This window comes from Eretmochelys imbricata, chromosome 7, assembly GCF_965152235.1.
Source record: "Eretmochelys imbricata isolate rEreImb1 chromosome 7, rEreImb1.hap1, whole genome shotgun sequence".
Classification (NCBI taxonomy): Eukaryota; Metazoa; Chordata; order Testudines; family Cheloniidae; genus Eretmochelys; species Eretmochelys imbricata.
Genome location: NC_135578.1, coordinates 47950766 through 47970289, shown reverse-complemented (window position 1 = coordinate 47970289; position 19524 = coordinate 47950766). Strand labels below are relative to the sequence as shown.

The 19524-nt window shown below is 50.9% G+C and overlaps 1 protein-coding gene across 4 annotated transcripts in view; it reads right to left on the bottom strand.

Moving 5' to 3' along the window:
- CACNA2D2 (calcium voltage-gated channel auxiliary subunit alpha2delta 2) overlaps positions 1–19524 on the bottom strand; it is a 570874-nt gene that overhangs the window by 172760 nt on the left and 378590 nt on the right. For all 4 annotated transcript variants that reach the window (XM_077821335.1, XM_077821332.1, XM_077821333.1 and 1 more), the window contains exon 4: positions 9699–9743. In XM_077821335.1, coding sequence (XP_077677461.1) covers positions 9699–9743 — 45 coding nt within the window. The remainder of the gene's footprint in view (positions 1–9698; positions 9744–19524) is intronic.

The window sequence follows — 19524 nt, the reverse complement described above, 5'->3', positions numbered from 1 at the left end:
GAACACCTTCCCCTCCCACTGCCCTCACACCCCAACCCCGCGGGCGCCACAGCAATTACTTGGACAGGAAGTGGCCTTAGGAAAGTCCTATACTTTTAGCTTGGTATGTTGTAATGCAGAGCTGGAGCCAGATGCCCAGCTAGTGTGAAATGACCCAGCCCCGCTGTCTGCAGAGGCACTACAGCGGGGCCCCAGCCGAGCAGCGACCCCCGCCCCATTGTGACACGGCTTGGCCTGCTGTTGACTGTGCAATTGCAGTTCTGCTTTAGTGCTGTTTATCTGTGCCCAGGTGCACGTCTTGCCCCATTCGCCATGGCGACGGAGGGCCACAGGGTCAGTGGTACTAGTGTACGGGGGTGGGGGCAAGGGGAGTGGGAAAGAGCTGTGCAAAAGGGTGTGTCCTGCTGCATTCCATGGCCCCAGCACTGCAGCACCCCGCATTAGGGAAGAGGGCGGGACGAGCAGGGCTAATACAGCCCCAGGGTGCACATGGCAAGCAGCTGCAGCCACTGCTCTGCTCAGACAGCGTGGCCCATGCAGGTCACACGCAGGGGGGAAATCCCGCAGCCCCCCACCCTGGATTTATGACACACGCCACATGCTGGCAGCCTGGCTCCAGCAGCGCCGCTCTTGCAAAGATACATGGCCCTTCCAAGGTGAACTGATTTTAGGGCTGGTGACCTCCTGGATTCAACTCTGTTTCTCCTTCTTGGTGCCGGAGTAAGGCTGGTCTGTGCTAAATGCCCATGTCCACCCCCTAGTCCTTCCCAGTTCAGCACCTAGCTGCAAGATGGGGGAAACTGAGCCTGTGAATCGGTCTCTGGGTCAAAGGCCTGGATGCTCTCCCAGTCCTTCGCTGCTTGTCGCTGTGTAAAGGAATACGTGGGACATAGGGGGCCAGGCCTGGGCTCCCAAACCAGGGCTGCTCGTGTGTCATTTACAATTGCTGCCCGCTGCCATCGCCTTCCACTCTGGCTAGGGAGTGTAAGCGGCTGGCAGAGGCCTAGGGATGCAGAGTGTGGTTACCTGGGGACAGGGGGCTCTTTGTTCATGAGGTTCTGGCTTGATTACATTTCATTGTTTTTCCCCTCCAGCTGCTTAATAGCCCTGGGGAGGGAAGGGGCAGCAGCAGGAAAAACTCCTTCCCTTGCTGTGCCTGAGGTGCGTCTTAGAAAAGGGAGGGGAGCTCAGTCAGATGAAGAAACAGCTACGCCCTGCCAGCCCAGGGCTCAGAGAACAATCAACAGCAGCGGTTTGTACTTATAGGGCACCTTGCATCCTGAAGGACCCCCAAGTACTTTACCACCTTCATACCCAGGCAACCTATGACCTGCCACTAAAATGCAGCCACCTCTGGCGTGAGCCAGGGCAGCAGCAAATGCCTGTGAAGTGCTTTGATCAGACAAAGCACTAGCTGAGCGCTATCATCATGAAGTGTAACCGGCACATGTCGACCCCCTTGGGAGCCCTGGGAAATTCAAGCTGTCTGGTTTATATTTAAAGCATTGATTGCCAGCATTACAGGACGGCTTTGCCGGGAGGGGGGTCGAGAATTAGATTCAGTCTCTAATTAAAGGTTTGCTCTTCATTTGAATTTCAGATGCCAGCTTTAATTTTAGAAACTTTCCCAGGCAGCGGAGTGGCTTGCCTTAGCGAACATGCACCTGGATCCCCCTGAGACTGGTTCCAGCTGACGACCCATCACTGTCAGAACACAGAGTCAGAGGGCAGCCACTGAGTCTCTCTGCGTGGGCCTACAGCCAGGAGCCAGCCCCTAGTGTCCAGCCCAAGCAGCTGGGCTAGGCTTGGGGGATAAAACCTGGGGGTTGTAGGGCGAGGAGGAGGAATCTGCTCCAGGCTGTGGGATGGAGGCGCCCTAATGGCTGGAGTAGACTAGCAGTTTTCATCTGCAGGTGGAAGCATAGGAAGGCCATGCCCTCCCCATCATGCTGTAGAGGAAGTGCCTGCCTCCCCAAGCGGGGCTCTGCAGTGTCCAGTGCACACTCTCTCTGCAATGCAGAGCCATCCGCTGCACGCTGGTTCTGCTTCCTGGGTGACAGCGGACATGGAGCTGCCCTGGGCACTAAGTGGCCCCTCTCAGAAACTGCCTGGTGTAACAGCACAGCGTAGCACTGGCTCTTAGGGACCGTAACCGGTTACTGCTAGGGAGCCCAGCTGTCTCGGCCAGAGAGACAGCACTTGCTACAGTCATACGTCTGGGGTTATGCTGATTCTAATGATCCCAAGGCATCTTGTAATCACGCTCCAACAGCCAGCGCTCCTGACCCACTCCCCATAGCACCCCCTGATGGGAGAAGCTGGGACTGGAGAAACTGGGAGCTTCCCCCCCACAGCCAGTGCTCCTGCCCCACTCCCCACAGTGCCCCCTGCTGGGAGAGGCAGGGGCTGGAGTAGCTGGGAGCTCACCCACAGTCCGTTCTCCTGTGTAAGGGGTATAGAGCATAGATATGACTTGAATAATTACTAAGTATTAATTCCTCCTGGCAATTAGAGAAGCTATCCACCTCTGTTTATCTTACAATAGGATCCACCTAGAAAGTAAAAAGCAAAGGAGGACTTGTGGCACCTTAGAGACTAACAAATTTATTTGAGCATAAGTTTATGCTCAAGTAAATGTGCTAGTCTCTAAGATGCCACAAGTCCTCCTTTTCTTTTTGCGGACTAACACGGCTGCTACTCTGAAACCTAGGAAGTAACGACAATAAAAAAATGGTTCACTTCATATGAGACATTTTGTCTAAGGGCCCACAAATCGGCCAAGATTAGGAGTTACACTCCCCAAGAACAGAGACTACAACGGCTCAATGAGACTACTGTTACTCACCTACGCAAGAATCTCTCATAATCTGCATATGGATAAAACCTCTTTCTCCTTCCTGACCAGGGCCGGCTCTACCGTTTTTGCCGCCCCAAGCAGTGAAAAAACCTGTCGCCACCGAATTGCTGCCACGGCCGGCGGAACATAGAAGCTGCTGCCGAATTGCCGCCGCCGTGGAAACTCTGCCGCCCCTTTCTGACTGCCGCCCCAAGCACCTGCTTGGAACGCTGGTGTCTGGAGCCGGCCCTGCTCCCAACCTAACTAAAAAGAACTCCAAACAAGTTACCAAGAAGGCTCACACCCTGCTTTCCTAGCAAAGCAGCCCATTGCACACGGAGGCCCTGTCTGCTCTGGCAAGTTTCTGCGCAGTAAAGCAGCTTTCTGTGCTGTAACTCCCGAGGTTTACACACTGCCAAGCCACTTAAGGCGCAGAAACTGCACAGTTGTAGCCGTTTAAGAAAAACACCCCAGCGAGAGCCGTACAGCTTTGTGCACCGGGGCTACTGTGCTGTGGTGCCAGTGTAGACACCGTGGCAATTACAGCGCTGCGGTTGGCCTCCGGGAGATGTCCCACAATGCCTGTTCTCACCTCTCCGCTCATCCGTTTGAGCTCTACGGCCCTGCCCTCAGGTGACCAACCGTCATCCCCACCACATAAATTCCTTTGGAAATTTGAAAGTCCCCTTCCTGTTTGCTTGGTAATGCATGCAGTGGTCTCAGCGCAGTTTTCCAGGTGGCCAAGCCTGCTCCATGCACCAGGTGATCCCCAGCTTGGAGTAATGCCGAGCTGCTGGACCTCATCAGCATTTGGAGAGGGTTGGGGGGAGACACCATTGCTGCACACAGGCGAGCCGCATACGGGCCAGGGTGGAAGCCGCAGGCTTGGAGAAGACCCTCTCTTGATTCCCAGCTCACCCTCAGCAGTGAGATATCTTCCATCATGATACTAAACTAGGAGGAGTGGTAGATACGCTGGAGGGCAGGGATAGGATACAGAGGGACCTAGACAAATTGGAGGATTGGGCCAAAAGAAATCTGATGAGGTTCAACAAGGATAAGTGCAGGGTCCTGCACTTAGGACGGAAGAACCCAATGCACTGTTACAGACTAGGGACCGAATGGCTAGGCAGCAGTTCTGTGGAAAAGGACCTAGGGGTGACAGTGGACGAGAAGCTGGATATGAGTCAACAGTGTGCCCTTGTTGCCAAGAAAGCCAATGGCATTTTGGGTTGTATAAGTAGGGGCATAGCCAGCAGATCGAGGGATGTGATCGTTGCCCTCTATTCGACATTGGTGAGGCCTCATCTGGAGTATTGTGTCCAGTTTTGGGCCCCACACTACAAGAAGGATGTTGATAAATTGGAGAGAGTCCAGCGAAGGGCAACAAAAATGATTAGGGGTCTGGAACACATGACTTATGAGGAGAGGCTGAGGGAACTGGGATTGTTTAGTCTGCAGAAGAGAAGAATGAGGGGGGATTTGATAGCTGCTTTCAACTACCTGAGAGGTGGTTCCAGAGAGGATGGTTCTAGACTATTCTCAGTGGTAGAAGAGGACAGGACAAGGAGTAATGGTCTCAAGTTGCAGTGGGGGAGGTTTAGGTTGGATATTAGGAAAAACTTTTTCACTAGGAGGGTGGTGAAACACTGGAATGCGTTACCTAGGGAGGTGGTAGAATCTCCTTCCTTAGAAGTTTTTAAGGTCAGGCTTGACAAAGCCCTGGCTGGGATGATTTAATTGGGGATTGGTCCTGCTTTGACCAGGGGGTTGGACTAGATGACCTCCTGAGGTCCCTTCCAACCCTGATATTCTATGATTTTATGATCACATCCTGTGGAAAGTGTGGGAACAGGAATGATTATCAGGCCCACCCTACAGTGCTGGCTATCCCCAAGAGCCATGTGCCCAGTGTACAGCAGGGTCCGGGAAGAGTGATTAACCCTGCCCCTGCAGCTACTCACTATTTTGGGGGGTCTTGTGGCTCAAGTGTGCTTGCCTGGGGTCAGCCAGTTAGTGGCAGGTGTGTGATTACTGGCTGTGTTTTAAATCACTGAATCAGGGTTCTCTGTGTTGCAAACAATACTGCTTCTGTAAAATGTTGCATTTAAACTTCACAGAGATGACCTTGGGAGCCTAGCCTCCCTCTTTGTTATCGACGGCTGACCGGCTACACAGAATTAGAAAGTGGCCAAGAAGAACTAAGGAGGACTTTGTGCATGATGTTATGATGCACTCTGCCACTGAGAAACAGGAATTGAAGGAGTGGAGGGACAGCGAGACGAGGGACTGAAAGGAGAACGTGGCACGCCAGAATGAAGCCATGGAGCGGCTCTTAAAGTTATGGAGCGCCAAGCAGACATGCTCCAGGCGATACTAGCTCTTCAAACCAAGCAGCTCCGCACCCACTCTCCCCTACAGCCACTGTTGCAAAACTCTTTCCCATGCTCCCCTCAGACACTGCCAACACACTTTTATCAACCTCCTGGCTCCAGTCTATACCCGTGGCATTCTACTCCTCCCCCATCACAGTCTAGCACTGTGGACTCCCACTACCCACTGCACTCAACACCCATCCCTCTGCAGTTTGGCCCTGTTGAAGTTCAGTACCCGCTGCACTGTACTCCAAAGGAGAAGGTTGGATAGGATCCCTGGACATACACAAATCTTTAGTGATCCCGGGACCCCACCTCCTCCTGGCACCTTACCTTCCTCCATCCCCCTCTCTTCTGATGTTTTTTTTGGTTTGACTCTCTCCTCCGGTTGTTATTTTGTTGTAAAAGAACTGTGTTGGTTTGAAAGCAATCTTTATTCTATTAATAGAAAGCAAAAAGAGCCCTGCAAAACAACATACAATTATGTTAAACCCACATATTGCATCGTCTGCACCAATTACCTCCTAGCACTACAAGTACTGCACTCCCAAGCACAGCAACAAATATTAGTGGCTTTCCGCTTCAAATTGCTGCCTAGAGGCATCCCTAATCCTTATGGCCCCGTGCTGGGCTCCTCTAATAGCCCTGGTCTCTGTCTGTTCAAACTCAGCCTCCAGGCACTGAGACTCTGCAGTCCAGCCCTGAGTGAAGCTTCCACCCTTCCCTTCCCAAATATTATGAAGCATACAGCACGCGGCTATAAGCATAGGAATATTGTCATCGGACAGGTCCAGCTTCCCATAGAGGCAGCGCCAGCGGGCTTTTAAAAGGCCAAAAACACGCTCAACCGTCATTCTGCACTTGCTCACCCTGTTGTTGAACTGCTCCTTGCTGCTGTCAAGTTGCCCCATGTATGGCTTCAAAAGCCACGGCATTAAGGGGTAGGTGGGGTCTCCCAGAATCACAATTGGCATTTCCACTTCCTCTACGGTGATGTTCTGATCCCGGAAGAAAGTTCCTGCTTGCAGCTTCCTGAACAGGCCAGTGTTCCGAAAGATGCATGCGTCATGCACTTTTCCGGACCAGCCTGCATTAATGTCCATGAAATGCCCACGGTGATCCACAAGTGCCTAGAGAACCATTGAGAAATACCCTTTGCGATTAATGTACTCAGTGGCTAGGTGGTCTGGTGCCAGAGTTGGAATATGCGTGCCATCTATCACCCGTCCGCAGTTGGGAAGCCCATTTCTGCAAAGCTATCCACAATGTCACACACATTGCCCAGAGTCACGGTCTTTTGGAGCAGGATGATATTAATGGCCCCGCACACTTCCATTAACACGAGTCCAACTGTCGACTTTCCCACTCCTAACTGGTTAGCAACCGATTGGTAGCAGTCTGGAGTAGCCAGCTTCAACAGTGCAATCGCCACGTGCTTCTCCAAAGACAGGGCAGCTCTCATTCTCATGTCCTTGCACTGCAGGGCTGGGGCGAGCTCATCACACAGTCCCATGAATGTGGCTTTCCTCATCCAAAAGTTCTGCAGCCACTGCTCGTCATCCCAGATGTGCACGACGATGTGATGCCACCACTCAGTACTTGTTTCCCAAGCCCAAAAATGGCATTCCACTGTGGTCAGCACCTACATGAATGCCACAAGCAATCTTCTGTTGTAGCTACTACACCTGGCGAGATCAATGTTGCACCCCTCTTGCCACTGTAGTTTAAGGAATAACTCCACTGCCACTTGTGATGTGTTAGTCAGAGCGAGCAGCATATTGGTCAACAGTTCGGGATCCATTCCTGCAGCCCAAAGATGCAGGGCGTTCAGTACACAAACTGTTGGAATATGTCACCAAATGCGGATGGAAGCACAGGGATTTCTGGGACGCGAAGCAATACATCACAGGGCATAGGGACAGGACCCAGAATGCCCCGCGACCCCCTACGCCTTCCCACATCTCTTAGCGGCAGAAGAGAAAGAGGTGCTCTATGGGATAGCTGCCCAGAGTGCACTGCTCCGAATACTGCTTCAAGTGCCGCAAGTGTGAACACACTATTGCACAGGCAGCTGAGTGTGAACGCACAACAGTGGTTTCCCTTCAGTGTGCTCTGAGCAGCACTCTAACTGCCAGTGCTTGTAACATTGCCAGCGCAGACGTGCCCTGAGAGTTGATCCAAAGATGGGTGGGGAAGCTGCAAATTAAACAAACTATACTTACCTGGCAGTGAGACTGAAGGTCAAATAGGGCAAACTGCCTGTTACACCAAGACACTCAAACCACATGTTTTCACCCCAAATTATCAACTATACGTTTGTTTTCCTAATAAATCAAATATACCACAGATAATCTGTTTTGTCCTGTCAATATGTTTTTCACTCTGAATTAGAAGCTGCATGTTTATCTGCTCTGTGAATCAGGTAAACTCGCTCTTTATGTATGGGTAATATCTCTTGTTCTATTGCAAGCCCTAAATCAGGGATAGGCAACCTTTGGCGTGCGGCCTGTCAGGGAAATCTGCTGGCGGGCCGGGATGGTTTGTTTACGTGCAGCATCCTCAGGTTCAGCCAATCGCAGCTCCCACTGTCTGCGGTTCACTGTTCCAGGACAATGGGGGCTGCGGGAAGCGGCGGCCAGCATGTCCCTTGGCCCGCACTGTTTCCTGCAGCCCCCATTGGCCTGGAACAGCCAGTGGGAGCTGTGATCGGCCGAACCTGCAGACCATCCTAAACAAACCGTCCTGGCCCGTCAGCGGATTTCCCTGATGGGCCGCATGCCAAAGGTTGCCGATCCCTGCCCTAAATAATGTGAAATGCTCATATAAAATCGAAGACTGTATCCACCAAACGAAAAGGTTTAGAATGGATTTTGTTTGTTTCCTTGATAAGTGATTGCTGCATTCTAGCAGTGATAGGCACAAAAAGGAAGATGAAAAAATATAATCACCTAACCACAGTATAACTTGGAATTATTAAAATAAATTTCTTAAAAAGGGGGAAATTTCAATTAATAACATGGGCTAATACTGAACTTAAATCCTTGAACTGAATCGAACTAAAAAGCCTTCGATAAGAAAAGGATTGAAGAAATTTATTATACACCTGCGCCATCTATTTGATACCAACAGAAGCGGCAGAGAAACTGAAAGGGGTGAAATATGAGCGATCATATGGCAACTGGCCAATGGAAATCCAAGGATGGTCCCCTCCAATGAGCCCAGGAGTTCGGGTATATAAATCTGAGGTCACCATGGGGGACCCCAGAGTTGACTGAATCCCCGCACTGCAACAGACTCCTGGACCAACCATGTGGAACGGACTCTCCCTACATCCCAGGGTTAACTAGATAAGAAGAAGTGGTGAGATTTCATGTCAAAGATTGTATTCCTCTTTTATTTATACATAAACAACTGAAGGGTACCTTGTTCAGTCTAGGCTCTCTAGTGAGACATCAAGTAACCATAGTTTAGATTTTAACTCATGCTCTATGTGTGCACTCCTTTATAAACCCAAGCAAATTGGCCTAAAAGAGATTTGGACCATAACTTCAGGTAATTGCTTTTGATATTCTAAACTTGTACATCATCCCCAATCCATTCATATAACAGGAACCACACTCTTAAAAGTGCCTTACAGACATGTACATTCCTACTCCTTGGAGAAATGTTAGAAGGGTGATACTTGTGCTAGGTACTAAAAAACTGATGATCCTAAGCAAATGTGATAAAAAAATCTTAGTAATTTGCATTCTGTGACAACTGCTTGCAAGGCTGTATTGGAGTGTGCAGAACATAACCGGAACATTGGTTGTGTCTACACTTGATTGGTGAACTGTTGGTTGTATATTGATGCGGTTCTCGGTGAATTAATAAATTGCTGTTTGGTTAAGAATAACCCAGTGTCCTGATTTGAGAAATACTGTTCAAGCTAAAAGTTGACCTAAGAAGAACTTAGTATTAAGTTGGTAAGCTAACGCCCCCTGGACTTGATAAAAAGAGATTCTCCTATTAGATTTCATTCTAACATTGGCTATCACACACAGCAAATCCAGCTTGTAAGATTTCAGCATTAAAATCTAAAAAGCACCTCAGCAAAGTCATAACATTGACCCCTATCCACATTGACACCTGTCCCATTCCCTACAGCGCCCCCCGCTGGGAGAGGTGGGGACTGGAGTAGCTGGGAGCTCCCCCTCTGCCAGCGCTCCTGCCTCTGCCATGCAATGAGTCCAGCTGTTAAAACTAGGAACTTGCTGCGACTTCCCAGACCTAGCAGCCAAACACCCTGTATTGATATGAACCCGAATGAACTAGATTCTGTTCCCCTGTCTGGGATAGGTTTGCCATGCAAAAGACCATGCTCCTGCCAACAGCTGCCACAAGCGCAGGTTCCATGCATTGTATCAGAGTGGGTCAGGCAGAGGAGAGCATCAGCCCAGGCCCACCCCCTACCTGTGACTATTGGAGAATGCAGGGATTGTACTCACATATTCCGTGTCTGCCTTGGAGTCGTAGTATTCAATATCCTCCTCCTGCAAAGAAAAGGTAAAAGCTCCGGTTAGTGGTATGCCCAGCCCTGGCTGGCAGGCCCACACCACCCCAAATGCTCGCAGAGGCTGTGCATTCCCCCTGCCTCCCCACTTGCCAGGCTATTGGAAACAAGGCTCAGAAGGAGGTTCCCAAGAGAAAGACAGGAGCTTTAAAACGAACCCCATGCCTGAGCCGTCGCAGTGACTATTGGACGGCTCCAGCTTCCCCTTCCTCCCTCCCCTTGCACTTTATTTCTTTCTGTTTCTAAGAGTCGATGATCATCTCTGCCTCGATGATGTCGGAGTGGGGGATATGACATCATGGCCCACAACCTCTCCTCCTCCCTGACCATCACAACCTCAGTGGCATCTCAGTACGTCATCACAGTGGGACTGTGATGTCACTGCTCATCACCTCTCCTGCTTGGTGACATCATGATGCATCATCACAGGGGAGGCTTGGTGACATCACAGTGCCTTGTTCAAGAAGGGTCTGTGATGTCACAGCCCCAAAGAACGTTGTTTTACTTCAAACACTAGTCAGTGGGCCACCTGCAGGAATCATTGGGAGGAATCTACAGAGTGTGTCTTGTAGGAGATCAGACTAGATCAGTGGTTCTCAAACTTTTTTGTGTGTGGACCACTTGAAAATTGCTGAGGGTCTCGGCGGATCACTTAATCATCTTTCCAAATGTTGTTTCTACCGTTAGCTAACTATTGTAAAGCACTTTGGATAAAAGCACTATATTAAAAAAACCTTAATAATAATTAACATTGTTTGTTCTACAAATAAAAGCACACAACTCATATTTTAATATCAGTAGTCTCACCTTTCTAATGCGATGGATGTGCCCTCTCTCCCCTGCTGCAGCAGTCCCCGAGCTGGGGCTGGGAAGGAGTGGGGGTCTCTCCCTCTCTCACCCACAGCAGCAGCCCCCAGGTTGGGGCTGGGAAGGAGGGGAGTCTCTCCCCCACCACAGCACCCACAGACCAGAGGCTGGGAAGGAGAGCTGTCTCTTCCTGGCAGCCGCAGCCCTGGAGCTGGGGAAAGTCGCCTCTTTCTCTGGCCGCAGCAGCCCTGCATGTCCCAAATTCCCCCCACCCCGCCTTCTCAGTCCACTGCCTCCTCCCACCTACCCCCAATTCTCCTCAAGGCCACCACCTCACCTTACATGTGCATCTTCTCCAGGGTCCAGGCACCTAATTAGTAGAGCCACGCCTGCGCTGCTCCACTAATTAGGTGGGTGGCCCTTCATTCTCTCGTGTGCGACCGCCCAGGTGCGCACCTTAGAGGGAACTATCCGCGGACCTCCTGAATGGAGCTCACGGACCACAGTTTGAGAACCTCGGGACTAAACGATCACAATGCTTTTCTCAATCAGAGGTGGCTGTTGTGGTGTTGGTGGAAGGCTGGAAATGCCACAAGCCCCGCCCTCCCCTTCACCCCCAGCAGCAGCAGCAGCAGCAGCATCAAACCAACAGCCTGAAGAATAAAAAGCAGCTTCACCATTCCCTTGGAGAAACCCACGTAATTCATTTGGGGTATTTAGAAACCATTTATGCAGAAAGGTCTGCTCTGATTCCTCGTCCCGTGTGCTAGGACAGGCGGCAGCTGATAAAATTCACGAAGAGAAAGGCAATTCAGAGAGCAGTAATACTGTCAAAATAGAATTCTATTTTCCATCCAAAGGAGTAATCACAGGGCAGAGGGAGACTATTTTGGATGCAGGAATACAGCAGCAGTGACAGTGCGCTCAGCGCTAACATGGCTGCCATTCAATCAGCCGCTACACAAAGACAGCTTTCTCTCCTGGAGCCGTGTCAGTGCTGATGGGATTTTATTATTATTCCTATTATTATTTAAAGGGAAAAACGATCCATGCTGAGAACAGCAGCTCAGGCAAGGAACCTGCAGGGATCTCAGTTCACTTCCCACGCCCCTTGACTGCATCGCCACAGGCCCGGCTCAGCAAACGGGCTCAGGCCAAGCTTAGGGACATGGCTCTACAGGTGTGTGGACATGGCTGAAGGGGCCTTCTCCCAAATGTGTGTTCACTGGCCTGTTGTTCTGTTCCACAGGGAAGTTGTGGGCAGGAGCCAGTGTGGGGAACGACCTCTCTGCAGTCAGTTAGGTATTTCAGGATAGAGAGGTGTGAAACCCCACAAACCAGCCATAATGCTGTGAGCCTGTGCCCTCACCCGCCACCCCCTGAGTCTCTGATTGGCAGCAGGGGTTGAGCAAGCCGGAGAAACTGGTTAGAGAGAGGGATAGCAAGAAACTCTGTCCCAATGACCAGTTGCAAGGCTCTTGTGAAGAAAAGGTGGCAACTGGCACAGGGGGCTGGATGCACGGTGCCCCTTGGGTCTCTGGCAGCGTGGAACAGTGTGAGCGCCAGCAGCTGCTGCAGGGACCCAGGAGTCTGAAAATTGGAGCTCTGGGCTGGGGGAACAAGCCCTGGGAGCAGCCTGGTCCCATAAGCCTGCATTGCCATTAAGGACCAGCCAGAGCTCAAAGGGAAGGGGGCCGCCCCTGATCAGTGATGGAGGGACACTGGGCCATAGTTGACAGAGGTGACTGCTGCTGCTGATGGGGAGTGTTTGTTACTGATAATGGCATTGGTGTGATTCCTGCCTCCCCAAAGGCTGTAGGAGGGCTCTCCACCACAGGGCAAGGAGAGGGAGGCTGGGCAAGGGGAGCCTCTGATGAAGAATAGCAGCAGTGATGGACGTGTGAAAGACACCTCGTGGCCATTGCTAAGGGGCTCATGGACTGGAATGGTTCCATAAAGCTGTGGGCCAAATCCTGCCCCCTCAGGAGTGATGGGAGCCCAGAGGGTATATGGAGCCTCTGAACCACCCAGGGTAGCCATGCAGCAGCAGGACAGGATTCCTATAGAGCATGCACTAAATCCCATGGAGGAATGCATGTTGCCCCTAGCAGGCCGGCTGGCATGTGTACTCAGCTCCCAGTGACCTATGCCATGGTGCGCAGTCTACATTAGCCCAGGGCACAGCAGCTGGATCTGTGCTAGCAAGATGGCCTCGGAAACATGCACACAGCCATCAGTGCTCCACTTCCCCTTGTGTCTCCCAGCAGCAAGAGCTGGGCTCCGGCTCTGGCAGTATAATACCGTAGATAGAACATAACAAACAAGACCAAAGCTATAGACATGCTTACTTCATTGCACGGGAAGGGGTGCAATGAATCGGGTGACAAGACCAGCACCCCAAGTTTAGTGTATGGCACGGTCAGTCCTAGGGGCTGTCTGGGTATGGACAAAGCTAAGAGTCACCCGGTGACTGTAAACAAAAAACATGGTTTTCCGTAAAGACGTTGTTTTCATCATAGCAATTTTGGTACACACAGTGGCCAAGACGTTTAAAGTGACCAGTAATTTTGGGGGGCCCAACCTGAGACATCTTAAAGAGGCCTGGTTTGCAGAGGGTGAATGCTTGGTGATTTCTGAAAACAGCTCTCTGTAAGGTGTCTCCAGTGGGTTGCCCCAAATCACGGGTCGCTTTGGAAAATGTTAGCAAATGTCGGGCATTTACAAGCTTCGCATATACTAAACAGGAGCTACTTCCTCCACTGCAGCCACCTCTAGGGTGGAACCTGGCAGCTTTCAGAAAAGGCCAACAATGCACAGCAGTTTAGGACAGGAAGTGAAAAAGAAGGTCAAACATTCAACAGAAAGTGAAGGGGGAAATTTAGGAAGGCAGAATGTAATGATGTGGTTTGACATCTTCAGCGATTAAAGGGGCCAAGGCTATAGGAAGGAGGAAGCAATCTGTGTAATACCCTGCCCTGTGGGATCATGCCAGGGCACTGATTCAGTGCTCATGCAGAGGGAAGAGTGAAACGTCAGCTGTGCAAACTTGTGGTCATTGAGAGACAAATCCACAGCAGTCTACAAGCCAGGTTCCCCTTGGCCCACGCTCTTAGTTCACACACCTCTCTCTTTTCAGGGTGCATTGCTGTTATGTTTTTAACTCATCCATGCATAAAAAACACTGACAAATGGCCTGTCTGCCTCTTAGGCTATGTTTGTACTGCAATCACAGGGTGTCACTGCAGCTCGTAGCTTTAATCTAGCTTGCTCAGGTCTCACAACAGCGAAGCTGTGGCAGCATGGGCTTCAGAGGGGCTGTAGAAACCCACTTGGAACCCTAAGTAATTACTTGCAGAGCTAGCCCATGCTGCCGCAGCTTCGCTGCTCCGGTACCCAGCCTAGCTCGATTAAAGCTAATTTGGGTATGTCAGCTCGAGCTGCATTCACATCCTGTAACTGCAGTACAGACATATCCTTAGGAATTAACTGCACCTACATGGCTACAAAATCTCTTCTCCCATCCCTCTCCCTCCACCCTTCCCTTCCAGTCTGATAGGTAATGTTTCTCAGCTGACAACAACTCTCCTTGGCTACATCATCATCATCATCATCACCACCACCACCTCATGTCTTCCTAAGACTTCACAGCTGTCCCTATGCTACAGCCATAGCCACTTGGCTGCACACCTGAAACACGGGTCCCTTAGGACACAAACTATCCCAGCCAGATCAGTTGCTTAGCACCTGTTACATCCCCTGGAGCTGTTTTCTTCGCACAGATGGCCAAGAGTTTGCATCTGGTGAGTTAATTCAACTCCCCGTAGGGAGTCGCTGTCAATATTACCACCTCTGTCACGCTGATCTCACTAGGAATGTACGCAAGGAGCAGAGAGCTACTAACCCTTCTTTGGAGTTATCCTTAGACAAAATCTGCTCAGCTAAAGCGCTTTCCTGTTTCTTCTCCAGATTGTTAAGACTCAAGCTGACAGCATGCTCAAGCTTAAAGAGATTCGGGCAAATTACATAGGCATAGAGTGGAAGAACAATCAATGGGGAGATGTCTGGCAGCTGGTTAGAAAGGAACACAACATGTAAGGCATAAGCTAATCTTTGACGTTCACCATCACATGTACCTTCTGTGACAGGGTCAGGCCAGATGGCTACAGGAGAGTTTTTTTTGCTTTGTTTTGTTTTGTTTTTTAAGGCAGATATATTAGTCCCAGATCAAGTAGATCCCTTTTCCCTGAGTAAGGTAACAGGGGCAGTTCCAGAACAAGCAGGAACTTGTTGGAACCAATTAAGGCAGGCAGGCTAACTAAGTAGGACACCTGGAGCCAATTAAGAAGAAAGTGCTAGAATCAATTAGGACAGGCTGGCTAATCAGGGCACCTGAGTTGAAAAAGGACCTCACTTCAGTTTGTGGTGTGTGTGCAAGGAGCTGGGAGCAAGAGGCACTAGGAGCTGAGAGTAGGAAGGCGTACTGCTGGAGGACTGAGCAGTACAAGCATTATCAGACACCAGGAGAAAGGTCCTATGGTGAGGATAAAGCAGGTGTTGGGAGGAGGCCATGGGGAAGTCGCCCAGGGAGTTGTACTGTCGCACAGCTGTTCCAGGAGGCACTCGAGACAGCTACAGGGCACTGCGCTGGAATCTGGAGTAGAGGGAAGACCCGGGTTCCTTCCAAACCTCCCAACCCCTGATCAGACACAGGAGGAGTTGACCTGGACTGTGGGTTCCACCAGAGGGGAAGGTCTGTGGGTTGTTCCCCGACCCACATGGTGGGTCAGCAGAGACCGTGGGGATTGTTCTCCTTCCTTTTCCCTGTGCTGGCCAGTGATGAGGTTATCTGAGTAAAACAGCAGATTTGAGCCACAAAAGTGGCCAAACTGATGGCTGCCATGAATCTCTCAGGCAGCTGTGTTAGCCTGTATCCGCAAAAAGAACAGGAGTACTTGTGGCACCCTAGAGACTAACAAATTTATTTGAGCATGAGCTTTCGTGGGCTGCAGCCCACTTCATCAGATGCATAGAATGGAACATATAGTAAGAAGATAGATATACACACACACACACACACACACAGAGAGAACATGAAAAGGTGGAGTAAGAGGCTAATTAATTGAGATGAGCTATTATCAGCAGGAGAAAAAAACTTTTGTAGTGATGATCAAGATGGCCCATTCAGACAGTTGACAAGAAGGTGTGAGGATACTTAACTTAGGGAAATAGATTCAATATGTGTAATGACCCAGCCACTCCCAGTCTCTATTCAAACCCAAGTTAATGGTGTCTAGTTTGCATATTAATTCAAGCTCAGCAGTGTGTCGTTGGAGTCTGTTTTTGAAGCTTTTCTGTTGCAAAATTGCCACCTTTAAGTCTGTTACTGAGTGGCCAAAGAGGTTGAAGTGTTCTCCTACCGGTTTTTGAATGTTATGACTCCTGATGTCAGATTTGTGTCCATTTATTATTTTGCGTAGAGACTGTCCTTGGATCCCAACTTAACAGACTCATTGAGAATGAATGCTTTCTCATGGGTCACTGGCTTAGTAACACAGCCGTGGGTAGGACTCCTCTGGGGGACTATGAAGGGTTGGAATGCCCTCTCCCAATTCATGCCCCCTCCAAAAATCAGCTCCAGCTTTCTCTCCCTTCCCTTGCTTCGAACCTGCAATGGTAACAGCATTCCCTTTCCATCCCTTACCACCACCAGGTGGTACTGAATGCTCCAGAGTCAGAGCAGTGCCCTGCTTCATGGATTATTTTCCTGGTGTTTCTAAAATGAAGGATTATAGTACATTTAATTCAGTCTGAATTTTGAGGACGGGCTCCTGAGTGTGAGGGTTCGTTTCTTCTTATTTATGACACACTATTTTCTAATTTATTCCCTTTCCAGATGTCTCAGAACCTCTCCCGGGGAACCGCTCATGTGTCTTATGGAGGCGATCTGCCGAAGTCCCTGCTTTGTGTGATGCAAACATTTCCCCTCTCATAATCCTGAGCTACACTTTAATATTTCCTTGATTGTCTGGGGTGTTATAATCTCCTATTGACCGCCTCCGTGCCTTTTGTGATGTGTTAATCCCTAAGCAATTGGAAGCCGCGCAACGCAGCCTTGCCACAAGACCTGATCTAAAGAGGCTGTAAGAATTCTTGCATCAGGTAGCAAACAACCCTGGGAAATGTGCAAAAGACCAGGTGCCCGCACCTCTCCTGGCATGATACAACAGGACACATAAGTGAAATTGATTGGTGGGCGTGTGCACAAACCCCCTTCCAGAAAATACATAGCTATTAGAAAAAAAGGTGAATTATTTATAGCAACAGGACTATAAGCTTTCACTAACACCCCTGGCATTTCACCAGCCAAATTAACTCTCCAGGATCCATATCTGAACACCAGCGGTGTTGCAAAAGCTGTGATGAAAGCTGTAAACAGTTTTGGTCACAATGTTCCTAATTGTACTGCTCCTAGCTTTCCTCTTGGGACGGAGGGGGCCCCTAAATCATTGCCAGGCTCTGGGCCCATTGCGGAGGTTTGTGGACCAAGGGAAGACAAGGCATGGGGCATGTATATTTAAAGCCAGGGAGAACATGGTATGTTACGCTGTGAGTGTGCCATTACGGGCTGCAACCTAACGAGGCGTACACACAAAGAGACAGAACTAGGGTGGAAGAGTTAGCCGTTTCCTGGCGTTGAAGGGCTTAGCCAGCTGGGAGAAAGAGCCCATTACCTCCCTCCCGCGCCCCAAGAGCTGTGACACGATTGAGGCCGTCGAGTGACAACAGGGGGTAAAGGGCTGAGCCGTGCCCTGGGAGTCATTCCTGGGGGTTTGTGACAGAGAGGACAATACACCACGCTGATGCCGCATTGCGAAGACGCTGCTGCGCAGGAAAGTCGCGAGGGCCACCACAACTGGCCCTGTCAGCCTGCAACAGTCTCCCTCTCAGAGCCCCTGCCTACAGTGATTCTGAGCTCTTCCATTTAACGCGCTCTCTTCCCTCTGCCCCTTGCTGTGCTGCCTCCTCCTGCCCAGACTGCTAGCCCCACGTCGTCCCCCTCAGGCTTCCCAGCAGTCCAGTCAGGAAGTGGAGATGAAAGGCGCACGCCCCCTCTCCCTGGGTTTAAGCTGAAGGCAGCAGACTCCTCAGGAGCCTCAGTGCTACTTTTAGCTTCTCTGCAGCACGTGATCAGTTTAGCCCCGCATGGGACTTGCCTGTCGCTGCAATGGAAGAGAATGACAAACAGCAGCCTAGCTGGCATCTGGGGCATCTGCTGCTAATTACACAGGTGTACGTCAGAGCTGCACTGCATGGAGCCAGCACAAGGGGGGCGGAGGGGGAAGCTGGCAAGAGAACCTCTTCAAAATAACCCTCCCCGCACCTGACCTTAGCTGGCACCGCAGACGTGCACACCCATGCACATGTTCCTGGCGGGCAGGAGTCCACCTTCCCCAAACCACCCTGTGTTGTCAGTCTGAGCACAGAGGCCAAGCACCAAACAGGCTACTGAGAGTGAAATATCCTTGGTAATGCAACCGCATTTCTGAATTGAGGCAAAGCCTTGGGCATGTGCACAGAGCCAGCAGGAGTCAGGACGAGGTTCCAGCGTGGGCAGGTCCCAGTCTGTGCTGCATAGCGGAGCTGTGTTGTGACCGGGATGGAGGATGGCCTGGCTGCACAGCAATGGTGGAATCTGTAGTGTAGATGGGCACTGAACTGAGCGGGGAAGGCTGTCGTGCCACGAAAGGGTCATGCCTGCTGTAGCAGGAGAAATGCTCTCTGTGTTCGAAGATGCTGCACAACAACCAAGCTGTCAGTCACAGGCCCTGGCTGTCTGCAAATCTGCCACTGCCCGTGTTTGTAACAAGGTGGCTTGACAGTTGAACAACGGTATGAACTCCCCCGCCATCCCCATGGTGTAGCATGTAGCTATCTGCACTCATGATGACAGAGTGCTGTGCACCCAACCTGAGAGAGATGCTCCTTTAGCGTTTCTATTCCACCTACACGTACCTGCTCCCCAAACCTTCCTGGGCACTACACGCTCCTGCCTGGCCCAGTGCCAGGCCCCCAGCCTGGAGTGCTCCTAATTGTTCCCACTTCTGTTTCATTCCCTCCATCTCCTGCCCCCTCCCACTCCATGAGGTCCCCATTTCCTAGCCCAGACCTGCCCTCTTCTGTCCACAGTGTGCCGGCAGCAGCAAAGGGCATCTTCCAGGCTCTCTCAGGCTGAGCTGGGCTGCAGAGAAGTTCCCTGTGCCCTGCAGGTGCTGGGACACTGCTCTGATGTGTTATGGTGCAACAGAGGCACTGAGCGCGGCTGGAGGGGAACTGCTGCTGTCCCCACCACAGGCAAGGGCGGCCAGCAGTACTGCCCAGCACTAGTGCAGCATACTATGGTGGAGCCTGCGTGCTTGGGGAAGGTGATAACTATCTAGCAGGAGAAGGTGCTGCAGCTGCAATTTGCTCCCAGCGTGCACGGACGCTGCCGTTCAGGGTATGTCTGCACTGTAACCACAGGGTGGGATGTACCCGAGCTAGCTTTAATGTAGCTAGCTCAGGTCCCAGAGCAGCCAAGCTCAGCAGCGTGTGTTTCACTATGGGTTAGCTTGCCCAGAGCCCTGCAGAACTATTCGCTGGGCTAGCTCACTGCCCTGGGACCCAAGCTAGCTAGATAGAAGCTAGCTTGGGTATCGCTACTCGTGACTGCAGTAAAGACCTACCTTCAGCTGTAAGGGGCACCTGTCAAAACTTTTCTCTAGCTGTGCTTCTGTCCCCTCACCTCCCGCATCACGCGCCATGGGGCTCTGCTCTGTCCCCATGGAGCTTGCAGCTTCTCTCTCTCCCCTGACTGTCTGGGGACTTGAGGGATCTCTCTTTCTTAACAACTCACAGTGTGAACTGTTTTGACAATAGTTTTAACCCCCAGGAGACAGCAATGGTACCTTGTGCTT